The sequence below is a fragment of the Phocoena phocoena genome, chromosome 11, assembly GCF_963924675.1.
Source record: "Phocoena phocoena chromosome 11, mPhoPho1.1, whole genome shotgun sequence".
Lineage (NCBI taxonomy): Eukaryota > Metazoa > Chordata > Mammalia > Artiodactyla > Phocoenidae > Phocoena > Phocoena phocoena.
Genome location: NC_089229.1, coordinates 6680190 through 6697729, shown reverse-complemented (window position 1 = coordinate 6697729; position 17540 = coordinate 6680190). Strand labels below are relative to the sequence as shown.

General features: G+C 56.3%; 1 protein-coding gene across 1 annotated transcript in view; it reads right to left on the bottom strand.

Annotated features, from left to right (window-relative positions):
• The window catches only part of NFAM1 (NFAT activating protein with ITAM motif 1), a 33374-nt gene extending 21325 nt beyond the window's left edge, over positions 1-12049 (bottom strand). Inside the window, exons 1-4 of the mRNA XM_065887311.1 lie at positions 11944-12049; positions 11198-11394; positions 9942-10074; positions 794-863 (exon numbers count right to left, since the gene is read on the bottom strand). Of these exons, the coding sequence (XP_065743383.1) occupies positions 794-863; positions 9942-10074; positions 11198-11394; positions 11944-12049 (506 nt within the window). The remainder of the gene's footprint in view (positions 1-793; positions 864-9941; positions 10075-11197; positions 11395-11943) is intronic.
• Positions 12050-17540: the final 5491 nt, after the last annotated feature.

Here is a 17540-nt window from a genome sequence, read left to right as displayed (position 1 = left end):
ACCCCATTTTGCAGAAGAAAAGAAAACAGAAGGTCTTAGAGGTCCAAAGCCACAGAGTTCCTAAATGGTAGAGTTGGGATTTGAACCCAAGTTTGTCTGACTGTGCTTAAGGAAGAAAAGCCAGCACTCAGGCCAGGCAGCGAAGTCAGACCCAGCCAAGTGTGACCGGTGCCAGACTGTGAGCGTTCGCGGTGGCACCAAGCACAGGAGACATCAGATGCTAAGAGAGGGCTTTGTCAGACCCCTGGTAGGAGGCATACTTTTTCACAGTTGGAGGCTGACAGGTGGCCGCACGGCTGCAAGATCACATGGAAACCACGGACCAGACAGTGTGGGTGAAGAGAGGGCTTGGACAGAGCTGCTGGGGCACCCAACCTGCCCTGCGGGGAACTGCTTCTCACCCTAGATGCAGAGGGGCTTCCTTGGGATGCTCACAGAGCTTAAGGTGTGCCCCCTGAGTGCCACAGGGATGGCACACTGGCTGGCGCCTGTCTCAAGTCCTGTATCAGCTGCATCACGCTTTGGCCCTAGTTCAGCAAAGGGAGTGTGTCTCCCGGGGGACAAGGTGGGCCAGGGCTGAGTGGGCCAGCCTGGGGATTCTCTTAGATTCATGGGCTGTCAAGAGGGGCAAACGGCCCAAGGAGGAGGACTGGGGCGGACCTTGGATTCCTGAGGCTGTAGCAGGAGGGAGAACCACAGGAGCCCGGTTGGGGGCCCCTGAGTGGCCACGAAAGTGCCCAAGAGAGTCCACCCCACACCCTGCACCCAGAGACAGGCCCCGTGTCCGCAATACCTGATGGGCAGGGCTTCTCGCTCCTTCCCGCTCCACCCGGTTGACACGTGGGGACGCTCGAAGAGGGGATCTGAGCAGAGAAGGGGGGGAAGAGGGCCCTCACCCCTTACTCTCACCCCATGGCACCAGGAATGAGTTCGGCATCAGTCAGTTCTGAATCTTGGCTGTGACTCGGGTTTGGAGACTTGAAGAACTCATCTGCGACGGTAAATGACCGCAGGGCTCTGCCGTGCTCAGGATGGCTGCAGCAGCTCCAGGCACGGAGGAACCTCCGCACACCAAGAGATCTGGGCTGCAACAGCACCACAAAGCTGCTTTTGGATAATTCTGTGCATCCCAGTGCAGCCTATAGGCCCAGACAGGCACCGGGAGGAAAGCACTTCAAGGAGCCTGGCGTGTTTTCTGCAGGAGGGACGGATTGGTGGCACAAGGGAGAAGGGGCTGGAGGTGGCTGTTCTTCCCAATGCAGGTCTGAAAGGACAAGAGGGGGCGGGAGGCGCAGGGAGAATTTGAAGGTCGAGTCCAGGGGGAGTTTTTCTGGATGGGAGAACTGTGAGCCTGTGTCAGTGCGGATGGTTCGGGACCCGGGAGGGGGTGCACCACTGTTGGGTGAGGTCCATGGCGAGTCGGAGGAGAGAAGGATTGGGAAAGAGTTGCAGCAGGGCATCTGGGAGGGCTCCACTCCCCAGGGCCACCACCCCAGCCCCACACAACTGCAAGCACCCAGAAGCTTGCACTGGGCAGCACGGCTACACCCCAAGCCCTGCCCACTCCTACTTTGCAGGAGATGGTGTTTTCAGGGATGATACATCCTCCATCCCTCACTTATTGGCAGCTCCAGGGACTGCTAGGAAGCCTGCGGCCTGAACAGAAATGGTGGGGGGAGAGGGGGCGGGGGAGGGGTGCCTGGGAGAAGACCAGTTTCCGGAGGTAGCAGGCCTGGGTTTGGGTCCTGGCTCTGCCATTAAAAACTGTGCAACCTTAGGCAAGTGACTTTACTTCTCTGAACCTCGGTATCTTCCCTGCAACAAGGGGAGAAAAACAATGCCAAACTTGCAGGGTTGTCATGAGAAAAAATGGGTCCAAGAACACAGCATGCCTGCCACAGGGTCAGGCTGCCTTTCCCCAGTGACAAGGAGGCAGGAAAGCCAGACCAGCCCTAAGTCCTCACTGTGAACGTGGAAAGGCAAATGCCAGCCTGACTCTTCTGCCCATGTAAGTGAGAAGCCCACAGCACAGGGCACTGCAGCACAGGTGGCCTCCGGGCATGACAGGACCCCCAAGGACTCCCTGCCTCCTGCCCCAAGCCTGTCTAACACCTCAGGCCCTGTGCTGGGCCGGATACCAGGGGTAGGCGACACCGTGGGGTGTGGACCCTGGCCTGGCCCTCGAGGCTCGCCTGCCTGGGAGAGCAGTGTGTGTGCAGGGGTTCTGAGCCGGGAGGCCCTCCCCGCCACCCCGCAGCAGCTTCCAGCTGCTCTTCCCCCATCCTGCCTGCTTGTCTGCTGCCCCTGTTGGGAAAGACTTTATCTACCACCCGCTGGCACCTGATTCCTCCCTTTTCCGGTTCTTCTTTTGAATCTGTGGGCGCTTGAACTGTGGGTTTGAGAGCTGGCTGGCAGTCGGTGCCTCACTCCCCACTCCAGCCCAGGGACTCCATGCTGAGTCTCTGGGGCAGGGATCTGTAATCAAGGAACTTGACGGGGTGTGGGAGGGGTGCCCACGCCATCAGACCTTTCCATCCCCAGCACAGCAGCCCCCTCTTCCACCTTGGCAGCTCCAGCATCCATCCTTCTCTTCTCCCCAGCCAGGCTTTCCGGGCACTGCCCTCGAGGGGGATCCACCAGCCATCCTGATCCTGCCCTGCCTGGCCCTGCCTGGACCCCTCACCAGAGGAGGCCCAGGAAGGAGTCTGAAATCAATTTACAGGGTCAAGACATGCAATTAAAAAAAACAGAACATGGAGCATCTCGTTTGTAGTAAGGACGCTGTTTGTGACCTTCCGGTTTGTTACATTCCTACAACTGGATTCAGACAGGGTCACGCTATAACGTGCATCCCTTGACTTTGGGCCACTGTTAAAAAAATTTCTTTTAAGTCCTTGTCCTGGCGGATCAAGTTAATTCCCTCAGGCCCTGTGGAGCCCCACTCAGCTGCCCTCGGTCCTCACTCACTCGCTCCCCGACAGACGCCAAGTCTACCAGGCCCTTGAGCCTTTGCCCACACTATTCCAGCTGCTTAGAATGCCTGTCTGTTCCCCTCCTCTCCCCAGGCTGTGGAGTCACCCTCTCAGTCTGCAGGACTCGCTCACCTCCTCCCTGAGCCACTCCTGGGTGCATGGCCCTGCCCAGAGAGCACAGACCGTCAGTCTTCGCTGTCAAGCCTCCGATGACAAGGACTAACCTCCACTGGGCATGTTCCCTTTTGCAGATGAGAAAACTGAGGCTCAGAGAAGGGAGGAGGTTTGCCCAATCGGCACAGTAGTTAGTAGTGGAGGAAATGGGATTTTAAGCTGTGTCTCTTCGAGCAGATAACCCCACACTCTTATCCACTACTCTGGGCCACAATGTTAAAATCTCAAAGCAAGCAAAAGAAAAACCTTTTCAAATGAAAGAACTGCCCTCTTTTAAAGGGAGATAAAAATTCAGAGGCCTATCCCCTAAATTTAGGTCATCTAATAGGGAAACACATCTGACAGCCCAAAGGGGGTCTGAGGGTGGTGAGTAACCCTGCAGCATTAGGGGGACCGAGACTGTTGCCCAGCTCAAGGGAGCCTGTGGCTCCCAGAGCAGAAACCAGTGGCCCCATGAGCCCTGTACACACTGGTGCTGTGGCGGGGCCAGCCAGAGTCCCTCCCTCACCGCAGCACAGACATCCTCTCACCCCTAGAATCTGGCACTCTCCCCCGCACACCCCTCCTTCCCCAGCCTCTCCAGCTGTCCTGGGCCACTCACTGTTCCTCTCGCCATCCAACCCCAGAGCCAGGCCCTGGTCCCAGCTTCCCCCTCTGCCTGGAACTCAATCCCTTCCAGGGCACCGAGCCAAGGGTATGAGAGCCCAGAGGTGATGATCAAAGGTATCCGTTCCAACTTAGGTCAATTTTAAATGAAAACGCTTTGTCCAGCTACAGAAGAAAGCAGTTCCCACGGTCTTTATTTTAGGCATGGAGTTTTGCCCTCCAGTTTAATTCTGGCATCTCTCAGAGCCATGCCTTTTTTTCAATGCCCTTCTGATGGGCTGCTAGGAAGACACAGATGCGGGGCTGCTGGTTTTATCACAGAGCTCTGGCCGTTTGCCTGAGCCTGGATCCCGGGATGCCACAGAAAAACAGGTGAGTCCTTCAGGACACATGCATCAAACATGACGGTGCGTGGCCAAGCAGCTGATTAGGGAGAAGCTCAGAGCAGGCGTTGGAAGGCAATCTTTGAACAGAGCGTGTGTATCCTGGAGCTTTTAGCGCTGATGCCCTCGGAACACTGCCATCAGACTGGCTGTCACATCTTTCAACACCTCCAAATGACAAAGATGCTCACGGATGTGGCTTGCCTGGGGGTGGGGGGGGGGGGAGGGCATTTCCATGCCTGCCTGCATGCTGTTCTCAGGCCTCCACTGTGGACCCTGGGTGCACAGTGACCACACGGGGACACAAACCAAGTGCAGAATGTCAAATGTTTAGTCCCAGAAATGTACAAGCTTCACCGTGTTAATTGGTATTTTTATAGCAGTCACCTCCCTTCTGGCCTGTTTTGAAAGGCAGGTTGCTCAAACTTTGGAGCTCGTTTGAGGGTGTGGCCTGGGGACTCTGTTTCTCCCTTTACAACCGGCTTTACCCTTAAAGTAGGGGGCCAGGATGTGGTGGAGGCATCATAGAGCCAATGGCTGGAGTGAGGTTTCGCTCCTTGTCTCTGAAAGGGGAGAAATGGAGCAAGGGGGATAGACCCCACCAGGACGCATCCTTCAGCAAGGAATGTGTGTCCCCCACAAAGTCCCACTGCCGCTGGGAAGGCACCTGCCGGACAAAGCTGCAAGTGGTGAGATAAAAGGGAGTCTCAGGGATGGCAGAAACCCGGTGGAGGAGACCCAGCCCACACAGAAGGGGCAGGGGCTGCCTGGAGAGGCGACCCTTGGAGCTGGTGCTTTGGTTTTTAATTATAACTCTAAGGACCCGAAGGGCATCAGGCTTGTGGGCAGTTCCCTCCCCCCAACCCCCCGCCCCCCTGACATCACAGCTGTGAGCGTTTTGGTCTTTCTTTCCCATCTCTTTACCGAGCTGAGCTTTGGAGAAAGAGTCATCAGAGGCAGCCAGGTTTAGAGGGGAGGGTCCACGCGAGGGGGTTTAAGCACAGGAAAGCTCCTGGGTGAAGCTTCTACAAGGCTTGAAACAGGCCAAGGAGCTGGGGGACTCCAGAGCCGTGGTGGAGTTGAAAGAAAGGGTTTGAGTGGGGGGCAGAGGGAGGTGGGGGGTTGAATGTTGTCCTGGAAACCTGGGGAGCCTCTGTGGGCCTCAAAATCGGGAAGTGACACGATCACACTTGATGTTAGGGAAATGACAAGAGAAATACTAGAGAGCTCCAAACAGCCTTCCTCAGCCGCCCAAAACCCTCGCGTCAGTGACTCGTTCTGTGGGATTCGGCGCCCCCACCTCCAGCCTCCTTTTAAAATATAAATGCTTCTGGCTGACAACACACTAACTCCTTCCTGTGGATGCCTCCGCCAGATCACACTTTTATCCTGACTTCTCTTAAATCTCCCCCTCCCCAAAGATCCTATACCCTCCGGGCACAGAATCACTCAACTGCCCTCCATCTTCCTCTCCCACCCCTTCCGCATCCTCCAGTCTGCCAGCCTGGTCCTTCCCTCTTGTCCCATCCCCTCCCCTCCCAACATCTGATGCTTTCCGCCCAGGAGGTCAGCAAAGACCCTGGCGGCTAAGCTGTGGCTCCTGTTCTTTCTGGCCTTGACCCTGGCCCCATAGACCCCTTCCTCTCCAGCCTTCCCCTTCTCTCTTTCTTACACAGCCACCTCCTAAGGTTGGGTACTTGTTCCTCGGCTGTCTGTACCCTCACCTGCCCCAGGTAAGCTCAGTCGTGCTCCACACCTGTGAGCTCCTGCACATTCAGAACCACAGGTGAACACCCTGGGGAGCAAGGCTGCTTCATCAGGGACTGGGAGAGTCGACCAGAAAGGGCACCACAGAGAAAGTAAGAAAGTACCAGAGCTTGACCTTGGCCAACAGGTTGGAGTCACCTGGTAGGCAAGTGAGAGGACACCTTCCAGGCCAAGGGAGCAGCAGGAACGAAAGCTCAGGGGCAGACAGTCACCAGCACGGCTCAAAGTGGGGTGTGAGGAAGGGGGGCAGGAATCTGGGAGGAAAGGGTAGCCCAGGGCCAGGGTGGAGGGGGCCGGGGGAGGGGGAGGGTTCTACCGAAATTCCCCACAGCAAGAACCAGCTGATGGCAATGAGGCTGTCTGCAGCTGTGCTCCATGGACCCAGGGGTGATCATCCTTATACATACACACTCTCTCTTGGGCCCCTAGCTCCATAGGACAGGTCTGAGAAGGGGAGGTTCTGATTTAAAGGGTATGCATGTTTTAAATTTTGGTACGTGTTGCCAGGTATGAACTTGCCTTCGGAAACGTGCCCTTGGACCCTATGACCAACGCTGTAGCAAGTATCTCGCCTGTCTGAGGATGGGCTGCCTGAGGGGAGGAGGCCAAACCTGCACTTGAGCTTGGGTTGCACCCACTTGGTGCCTCCTTCCTGCCCCCACCCCTACCCCACAACCTGCCCATGAGCAGCAAGCAGGGACCAGGCCTAGAGCCTCAAGAGGGCGCCAGCTCTGGCCCTACCCTGCCTCCACCACAGCCCACGCAGTCTTGGGGTGGCTGTGTGTGTTGACGGGGGAGCAGACACCAGGCCCACCCCCTCCTCCAGGCAGCCTGTCCCCACGATGGAGACCCACGAACCTTCCCTGAGGGCTCCCAGGTGCCGGCCCTGGGGCCATCGGTGGTCCTGGATGTGCCCTCCCCTTGCCCCTGGCAAGAGGCCTGTATAGGAGGGTGCTGAGCGCCATGACAGGGACACAGGAGCTCAGAGCGGTCAGGTGACTTGGCCAAAGTCTTCCAGGACTCAAACCCAGGTAGGTCAGGAAGCCAGGTAGCTGCTCCACCTGCCAATGTCTCATCTACTCCCTCTCCCTCCACCTCTCCAGGCTCATTTCAATCGCCCCCTTCCCTTCCTCTGGCTTTGGTCCCCACCCCAGTGCCTGACACCCGCACTCCCACTACCGTGAGGCCCCACCTAGATCCTTGACAAGCAAGCAATCAGGTGGAGGGTCAAATCCTGTTTCCCGGCTTACGTTTACCCAGCACCCCGACATCCACTCCCTCATTCACGGATCAGGAGGGTTTTGTCACTCCTCTCCTGGTGGCATCACACCTCCACCCTGCTCAGAACTCCAGGGGTTGTCTGGCTGCGAGTTGAATTCATCCTGTTACTGTTAGTATTTCCTGGGCATCCTCTGGGTGCCAGGTGCCGTGCTGGGAGTCAAGGATTCGAAGCCAGGTAAGTCCGCACGTGTTCTGCCCTCTCGAAGCTAACAGTCCATACAGGGAGGCGGACAGCGCAGAGAGAAGCAGCCTTAATGGGAATATACCCCCTGGAGGCACCGAATACACGTGTGCCTGGAGAGCACACACGAGTACTCACAGCCACAGACGGGAACACCTGGGACGTCAGTCATAACTAAATAGATCGCAGTATTTCATTCAATGGGACGCTCCACAGCAGGGGTTGACAAACATGTTCTGTAAAGGGCCAAGTACTAAGTACTTTACACTTTGCGAGCCAGATGGTCTCTATCACAGCTACTCAACTCTGCGGCTGTGGGGCAAAAGCAGCCATAGATGAGCCGTGAATGGCTACGCATGGCTCTGTTCCAATAAAACTTTACTTGTGGACACGGAAAAGGGGATACCGTCATCACTCGGTATCCACGGGGGATTGGTTCCAGGACCCATCATGGATACTAAAATCCACAGATGCTCAAGAGAGGGGGTATCTTGTGCGGGTTGAGGGGTACAGGGGCTTTGGGACACTACAATGTTCTCTCTCTTGAGCTGGGTGGTAGATACACAGGACTATTTATTTAATATGTATTATACTTTCATGATATAATGGCATAGGATTCATAAAATGGCATAGACCGTCAACTGGATATATCTTAAAAAACATAATGTCTAGGGATTTCACTGGTGGTCCAGTGGCTAAGGCTCCACGCTCCCAACGCAGCAGGCCCAGGTTCGATCCCTGGTCAGGGAACTAGATCCTGCATGCATGCCGCAACTAGGAAGTCCTCATGCCACAACTAAAGATCCCACATGCTGCAATGAAGATCCACGTGTCGCAACTAAGACCTGGAGCAGCCTAATTAATTAATTAACATAAATAAATAAAATTATTTAAAAAAACAAAACAAAAAAACATAACGTTGAGTGAAAGATGCAGGTCGCAAAGAACACCCACAGTATCATTCTGATTATACAAAGTTCAAAAACAAGCCAGACCAATCTATATTACTTGGGGACGCAAACTAAAGGATAGAAGTATAAAGAAATGCCAGGAAGCGATTGCCCCAAATTCAGGATCGTGGTGCCGCTGAGGGGAGAGGGGTTGTCTTGGGAGTGTCCAGAGGCTTTGGGGCACTAGAATGTTCTCTTTCTTGACCTGGGTGGTAGACACACAGGACTTTGTTTTATAATATCTATTGTACTTTCCTGTGTATGTATGCTATTTCACAATTTTAAAAAAGAAAGCAATGACAACAGGACCAACTGGAATGGCATCCCTACCTGACGAGCATTTAATCCACCTGGAATCATATCTAAGTGGGAGTTGTATCCCACAGCTCTGCTAAGAGACCCTCCTCCCCAGTCAGACTGAACCTCTCACCGTTCCCTCGCCCTGGCTCTGCCTTCCGACCTCCCAGCCTTTATTCATGCTGTGCCTGCCACCCACCCACCTGCTCTGTCTCCTCCCTGTCTCCCCTTCCAACACTCCCCCTGCCCCACCTCCAGCAGAGAGGTGCTTCTCCTCCGCCAAGACTTGAAAGCTCTTTATTGGGATTAGACGAAGATGAAAAGCAGAGGCCAGTCCTGACAGAGGCCCAGAGCTGCGGGAAGGGAGGCAGCAGGCTCCCGAGCATCTTGTGGACAACAAAGGGAGCCGTGACCCTGAGCCCAGAGCAAACAGGGGAGGGGAGGCAAGCCTGCATCGGTACTCTGGCCTTGGGTCTCGTTCTTCGGTGAGTCTCACGGACTCCACCAGGCTTGGGGTGGGGGCTGTGGCTTGTTCACCACCAGGTCCCCCCAGTGCCTAGAACTGGTCCCCTTCAATGAATATTTGAGAGATAAATACAGCCCAGAGCTCTGGAAAGGCCAGGGAGAGAAAGAGGACTGACTTTTTTGAGGACACTGAGGCTCAGAAAGGTTAAGTAACTTGCCTGAGGTCACACAGCAGTCAATATAAGAAGGCAGGACTTGAACATGGTCTGTCTGGCCTCCGAGCCCTTGGAGGTGACTTGAGGCTTGGTGGAAGCAGGGCTAGAGCAGGTGTGCAGCTGCTCCCAGGAAAGCTGAGCCTCAGACTCAGATGATTCACCTCTGAGGAAAGCAGGTGCCCACGAGACCAGAGGTGGCTGCTAAACCCTTTGAGAAAAGTAGAATTTGCCGAGGGCTCAAGAGACCAGAGGAGAGCAGGAGGAGGAGGGTTGGGAGCAACAGAGGTCCTGAGATGCCATCCGAGGGTGTGCTGGAGACCCCTGGAAAAGGCGAAGTGACGCCAAGGAACCCGTGGGCTCCCCAGGATGTAGAGCCAGCCAACCGAACCTTGCATTTCGATTGGCTCCTCTAGGCTGGCAGGTGGCTGACATTCTCTGAGCCCTAACCACATGCCCTAACCTCAGTCTGGGGATGGGCCACCAGCAAGCACTACTGTCGCACCCACTTGACAGATGAGGCCATCGAGGCACAGCAACATTAAGAACCTGCCCAGGGGCCCAGGATGAGTTGCAGAGCTCAGACCCAAACTCAGGCTGAACGCCCCTGGCCTGCACTCAACACTGCATCAGGCGGTTCAGGGAAACGGTACATCGAGCCAAAGCTTCATGGACGATACGCTCCGCAAGGCCCCCGGCGGACACAGTTGAGGCCACAGGCTGGGTCTTGGTGCTGGCAGTGGTGGAGCTGTTTGCACCAGGCTGATGGGTGAGGTCAGGGGAGGTCTGGGGGACACGGGAGAGGTAGGATTCCCTCCACCAAACCCTCAAAGCTCAGAGACAAGAGGGTGGGGAAGGGGTGTGGCACAGCAGAGAGACAGAGCCAGGCGCCCACAGGGGAAGGACCAGGAATAATGGGGTACTGTCTGCTGCTCCAAGAGGTTCTAGAAGGGACCTCCCTGGTGCTCCAGTGGTTAAGACTCCACGCTCCCAATGCAGGGAGCACGGGTTTTGTCCCTGGTCGAGGAACTAAGGTCCCAGATCCCGCATGCTGCAAGGCGCTGCCCCAAACTAAGAGAGTTTCTAGGAGACCACAAGGTGTTTCCACCTCTTGCGAAAGAGCAGAGTTTCTCTTTTGCGTGTTTGCTGCAATACTGGGGGGAGGAAATCTGTTGTTTCTTTCCAGTCAGGAGAGTTACAAAAATGCTTTTCACAGCAGCACCCCAAAAAGTCTCTTCTACTCAGGTACTAGGATGTGCCAGGTCTGTTTTGGGGAGGAGGGACCACACAAAGAGAAATGATGGGAATTGGGGGGAAATTAAGTTAAAAATGAAAAAGTAGGAGTTCCAACACATTGTCACCAACAAGCCACATTTCCTCAGGCCATCTTTACATCTGTCCATGGGTGGGTGGGTTAGTGGGGGTGTGTGAGGTGCCCGGATGAAAGGAGATGACCTCACAGGGGGCCGGGCCTCAAGGCCTGCAGTAGGTGTCACACAGCCAAGTCTTGCCTCCCCAGGGGGGTAGATCTTTCTGTGAAGAATGTTCTTTACAAAGAAAGGTAAGAGGACCCCCCAGAGCCCACTGCCAAGAGTCCTGGCTCGGGGCTGAACCTGGCCTCTACTTACCCTCCAGGCCGTGGGCAAGCTACCTGGCCTCCCTGGGCCTCAATTTCCCAGTTCCTAAATGGTGCCAGTGGGGACAGCACCCCAAGGGAGCCTCGAGGGGGCCTGAGTACGCGTGTGAAGCCCAGCTTATGTGCTCAAAGAGGCTAATTCATGATAATAAGAATAGCTGCTATTGTTTATGGTATAACCGAAAGGCAGAGGATGAAGTAGAGGGTGGAGAGCAGCTCCTGGAAAGCTCATAAAAGTCAAGGGGAAGGGGAAGGAAAGCACCCAGCCTGCACCGCGGGGGGCGGGGGGAGGACTCCTGGGGCTGCAAGAAGGTCAGCACTGCCCAGGTGAGACTGAGCCTCAGGGATCCCGGGGTGGGCAGCCCTGGCCAGGGACACTCCTGGGAGTTCCCTGGCCTGGATGAACTCGCCCCAAAGCCACTCATCCCAGGGCCTGGCTTGGATCCAGGCCACCCAGCTTCTGAGGGAACCTGGGACCAGGAAAGGGGCACAGTGTCAGCCCCCGGAAAGTAATGATGTGGCCTCTGGTTGTATTTCAGGAAGTGGGAAGTGCCCCCCTTTCTGGCAACAGTGGCAATTCTGTGCCCCAGGCATTGTGCTCCCATGGCCAGCAGCTGCCTCCCTCCTCCCCCAGCTAAGAAGGGCCGCACCTGGGCAGGTTCCATGCGGTGGCTCCACTGTAAGCTTTCTTTGGAGTGAGCTGTCCGTCCCCAGGGATCGCCCGCCCACTGGATGCCCCCAGGCCGCAGCAACGCCCACCCACCACTTTGAAGGGCCAGGAGGTCAGGCTGTGCTGGGAGGGAGGCTGTTCCAGCAGCGAGGGTGGGGAACGCTGCCCCCGCCTCTTCAAAAGCCACCTTGGCAAGGCCTTAGCTAAACATCTCCTGGTCCCTGAAGGCTTCCCCTGTGAAGTCTGCAATGTTCAAACGCAGCCAGCAAATCCCCCGAGACAGGTCCCGGGAACTAGCCGCGGGGCAACACGAGCCAGAGAGGAGCGCTTGGGAAGGAGGATGGCATACCTGTGCCTGCGAGCTGCAGGGTCCAGGGGAGCAGGAACAAGCCCAGGAGCCGGGGGGCTGGGATGGGGCCCGGTGGGGCCCGCCACCAAGGAGGCCGGCTCTCCATCGGGGCCTCTGGGTCAGTGTCCCTCCTTCCTCTTTAGCTCACACGAGGAGACAGCCTGCTGGCAACCACAGTTCCCCTTGGCTTAGCCAATAAGCTCCTCCCTGGCCGCCCTTCCGCTTCCTCAAGGCCTCAATTGGTCCCCTTGTCCTCTCAATAACTCCAGGATTGGGCTTCCCTGGTGGCACAGTGGTTGAGAGTCCGCCTGCCGATGCAGGGGACACGGGTTTCGTGCCCCGGTCGGGGAAGATCCCACATGCCGTGGAGCAGCTGGGCCCGTGAGCCATGGCCGCTGAGCCTGCGCGTCCGGAGCCTGTGCTCCGCAACGGGAGAGGCCACAACAGTGAAAGGCCCGCGTACCACAAAAAAAAATAAAAATAAAAAAAATAACCCCAGAATTTCCACTCAAGTAGTGGGAACAGCCCCCAGGCCAGGTGGCCGGCCTCCAGGTGAGGATCTTGTCCAGGGGAAGAGTTGGGAGGGGCTGGGCCTCCCAATCCCCCCCGGGTGGTGGGCTTCTCCCTCCTCAGCCCCTTTCCAGCTAGTGGCCTGTCCAGAAGACACTGGTGACAGAGGTGGGCACAGGATTTCCATGGGATTTCCAGGGCTGGTTTAGCTGCTCACGCCTGAAACTCTTAACAAAAACAAAAAACCAACCCCATTCACGAAAGTTCCCCTTGGAAATAGTCCAGGAACCCGTTGGATTAAGGTGCTCCTCCAAGAGTAGGGTTTTGGGTGTGGGAGGAGGGGGTGGAAGTGGTCGGGAGGATGGGATGGGGCAGGCCGTCAGGGGGAGGGCAGGAGCCACAAGTTCCCAGCCTTCCACGGGGCCAAAGAGCCCGTCATTAGTCCAGTGAAGGCCACCCTGGGTGCCCCGCAGAGGCCCAGCCAACGCCTCCCCTCTGACTGACCTCACGTGAGATGTCTTCCCTCCCTGCAGCTTCCCTAAACTTGGGCCACCGCTTCTCCACCAGGAGACACGTGAATTTCTTCCCCATCCAGCCAGAACAGCAGCCCCTGTCCCCCCCTCCACAGGCCCCAGCACAGGTAATTCTTTGCCGCCTGGGCCCCTTTCCCCCGCAGACTGGGAGCCGCTCGGCCTGGCCTTCTCTGGAGCCCAGCACCGGGCAGGGCTGAATGTGGGGGGACAGAGGTCTGCCGCGGGTCCGGAGTGGCAGAGGGAAGGGGTCTGGGGAGGTGGTGAGAGGAGCCAGCTGGCACGGGAGGAAGGTGGGCTGAATGGAAGGTGATGTGTTTCAGCGCAAGCTGAGCGCTTCCCCTCCTTTCCCCATTAGTGCCCATCAACCCTCAAGATAAAGGTTTTTATCCCAATTTGACAAACTACGCCCCCGAGAGGCAAAGCAACTTGCCGAGATCAGGGTGGGTACCTGTGGCGGGCATTCGGTGCCCAGCTGTGTGAAGCCGGAACCTCTCTCCCCACCCCTGACGCGGCCCCCAGGGATGGCAGGACGGGGTCCAGTTTCCGCCCTTCGTCTGAGTGCTTTCCCCTCAGCCACTTAGCACACAAACAATGAAAACTAGAAGCCGTTTCCCACCAACTCCAGGAGTGCCAGGAGGATGGCAAGCAGCAAGGCCCGCCCACCAGGTGAGGAAGACGTATGAACACAAGACATTTCCTACTGGCTGGGGGGCGGCGGAGACCCCAGTGGTATTGACTGTTGATCCATCACAGTGATACATGATAGCATATGTCACAGTGAGACACAGATAATCTGCTTCACGCTGTTTCCGAGCTCCTGGGGGGAGCAGGTTGTCTAAGCACCTCGATGCCATGGTGATAGACGTCATGTTAATGCCTCCACGCACGGAGGGAGCACTGTAAAGGCATCAGTCTGTGCCTCTGGGGTCTCTTTATGACTCGGCCTCGGAAGGCAGCCGAGCGCCAGGCAGCCTCGGAACACGGACCCGGGCTCTGCCTCCACACCTGCCTGTCCACTCCGGGGCTGCTCTACCTTCCCCCGGCCATCAACACAAGGCCCTGGGCCCCCTAACGGCGCAGCCCACCTCTGGATCGGCACGCTCGGAGCCCCAGGAGCTTTGCCACCTTTGAGCCCAAGTCCAGCCCACGGCCTCTTGCCTGCCTGTGGCCTTCTGTTTGTCTTCTTTACCTCTGACCCCCCCGAGCCTAGCACAGTGCCGGCACCTAGTATGTGCTCGATAAATACTGGTGCATGAATGAGCATAAGACGCGGGGTAAAGTGCCTCCCTCCCAGGCTTGCTCTGAAGGTGGGTGCCTCACATCGAGCCTGGCACATAGTAGGCTCCCTTCAGGCCCCCATGGGATGGCTGGACTCCAGGGTGGGGCAGGAGGAGGGCCATGCCCTCCCCGGGCAGATGTGACTTGAAAAGAAGTGGCTGGGGGTCTTGGGTCATTGTTGAGTTTCGTAGATGTTCTGAAGCCACCCAGTCTCCTGGGGAGAGGCAGGCATGGACCTTGGGTGGGGAGCCAGAGGGCCCAGGCTGTACTGTCTGGGCCTCAGGAACAAGGGTGATGGAAGAGAAACCACAGCACATCCAGAAACCTCATTTTCTTCAAGACTCTCCACCTCCTCTCACTGAAGTGGCCACCAAGCAATGAACTTGCTGGACTTCGGTCCATAGGCTTCTCCTCTCCCCTGCCCTTGGTAGGAGCTTCGAATAAGTGGGTGAAAGGAAGAGCAGAGGACGTGAGGCTCTGTTGGCATCTCCAGTGGGCAGCCAGGAGCTTCGCGGCCTTTGGGCCAGGCCTCCACAGCTGAGTCTGCAGGCGAGGGCCCTGGGGCCGGCGTACTCAGCCCCTGCTCTCGTCCAGTCATCTGTCTGCCCGTCCATCCATCCATCCATCCCTTCACATTTTGCTGAGTTCCTGTTCTTCACCAGGCACTGGCCTCAACAGAAAGATGCAGAGGTGAAAGACCCCAGCTTCGAGGAGTCCATGTCTCCGGGCAGGGGGAGAACTATAATATATATATAGAGAGAGAGAGGCCTAATATATAGGCCTCCAGATAATATAATATAATCAACACAATTACACAATCACATCACAGTTCTGAGCAGTTACTCAATGCCATACACCATCCAAAATGATTTTAATCTACACATCAATTTAATCCTCACTGCAATTCTACGAGGCAGGTACTATAATCACTACCATTTTACAGATAAGGACACTGAGGCACAAGGAGGTTAAAATAAAATTTGCTCAAGGTCACACAGCTAAGAAATGTGTCCAGGGGAAATGACCCAGCCTCTGCTCCTAACCACTGCTCCAGCCCGCCTCAATGGCAGAAGTGTGTACAGAGCAAAGAGGGAGGCAGGGGAAGAAGTGAACTACTCGGGGTGGAGGGAGGAGGGGCTACCCAGGAGGACTTCCTGGAGGAGGTGGCAGCTGTGAAGGAAGAGGAAATGGGGGAGCACACACATCCCCTAAAGTCCTAAGGTGTCTTGTCCACAGAAGACTAAAGCTTTCCAAACTGGACCACAATTGCTGGCCTCCATACACATATTGAGTGCCTACTGTATTCCAGGCAGTGGGAATACAAAACATAAATCTTACTTTTGCCTTTAAGGTGCTCCCTGTCTAGGGAAGAAAACAGAACCCCCAGGTAGGATTTCCAACTACCCCAAGTGAGTGAGGGTGAGTGATCGAGTGAGGTGAGGCCCCTGGAGCCACGCTTGGCTCCGATGCTCAGGATCTTCTGTGTCTTCTCTGCGTTTCCATTCTCCTCCCTTTCCCACCTGCAGGAAGTCACTTCCTTCCTCCGTATAGACGCCAGCACCAGAGGAGCCCACCAGTTGGAGGGGACCCCGAGAACGCCCTCTGAACTGGCCTGGTGGTCGAGATGGAAAATGTCCCCCTCTGTCGGGCCTCTACGTCCCCACTGCCCGGGGTACCAGGGGCAGCTGGGTCGGCTCCTTGTTTCCTTCCATCCTCTCCCTCAAGCACCCCCACACTGGAGAGAGCGGTGCGGAGGGCAGCCTCCCTCCTCTCCTAGCAATACTCAGGTTCGCCTTGGAGGCCCCCTTTCTGCACCATGTAGCAGCCTGCAGGTGGGTGGTGCTGACGGACCCCCCACCGCTGACCTCCGTCTGAGAGTGGACCTGACCACCAAGCCCAGGGGCCCTGAGAACTGGCTATAACTCAGTCGAACGAGACCCATCTAATTGTGAACTTTCTCAGGAGGGAACGAGCTCTCTGTTGCTGTAGCTGTGCAAACCATCCACCCGCACGCTGCTGGAAGATGCCTACCTGGCCTGGAATGCTGACCTGGCCCGTCTCCAAAGTCCCTTCTCAGTTCAAGCTGCTCCGATTTTGGCCTGTTTATGAAATATTTGTTTCATGCCAGACACCATTCTAAAGGCTTTACATGTATTGAATACTTCAGTCCTCACAGAAACCTCATGTGGGTAGGTGTTATTATTGCCCCCATTTTACAGATGAGGAAACTGAAGTTCAGAGACTGTAAGCCACTTAACCTAAGGCCACACAGCTCGTAAGCAGGGGAACAAGGACTTGAGCTCCTCGGCTGCACTTGTAATCACTATGCTCTCCTGCAATTCATTTGATTCTCCCGGGGGGGCAGGTATTACAACCCTCACTTAGTGATGGAGAAAAATAAAGTGGCCTGCTTGGGGGTCACAGAGGGGACCACACTGCAGGGTTTTCCTATTGGACATATACTCAGAGTTAGATAAGACTTTCCTTGCTAACTCTGTTGGGGGGAGGCAGCAAGGAGCTAGTGCCCCCTCCCCAGCCCCTGCCACACTGAAAATAATCCTGAAGATCTGAAAAACAAAGGTGGCATCATTTTTCAACCTTTATTCCATGGTCACCACGTGCCAAGGCCTTGTTAGGATTAGGCTCTTGGTACAACTGTGTCCCCAGCAGAGACAAGCACCGACCAGGAGGCTAATCACTGGAGGTCCTTGGGCGGCGGGGACCAGAGCTTGAAGGTCCCGTACTCAAGCTGCCACCCCCTCCAGCCACGAGGACGGCCCCTGGGTTGTCCTGTGCTGATGGCGCCACCTGGTGGCACATGTGTCTCTCACCGGTGATGTCTTCCTCTCCAGGTCGCTTCTTCCCTCTCTGGGGTCTTGGGCTGCCCAGAGGCCACTACTCAGCAAGGTCAGAGCAGGACTTGAGAGGCCACATGATAAAGTCGCAGGGGGCAGGGGGTGGACAGGGCAGGCAGGACCAGGCATGTGCTGGGGGCCTGTGGGAACAGAGGGCAGGGCATGCGGCTGTAGGGCCCCAGCCCGCCTGCCTCCTTGATGCCTTTTCTGGGCACCCACAGGAGCCTCCTTCAGAGCCCGCCCCACTCTGTCCTAACAGCTGCCTTGGCTGGGAACACCTTAGAAATTCCTCTTGGAAAGCTTCATAGGAGCCAGTTATTGGGCGCCAGGAAAACCAGTCCATGGCTCCCAGCAGGGCTCCCCATAGAGAGTTCAGCCAATTAAGGAAGCAATTAGCCTCCCCTGAGGCTAATCCATGCAC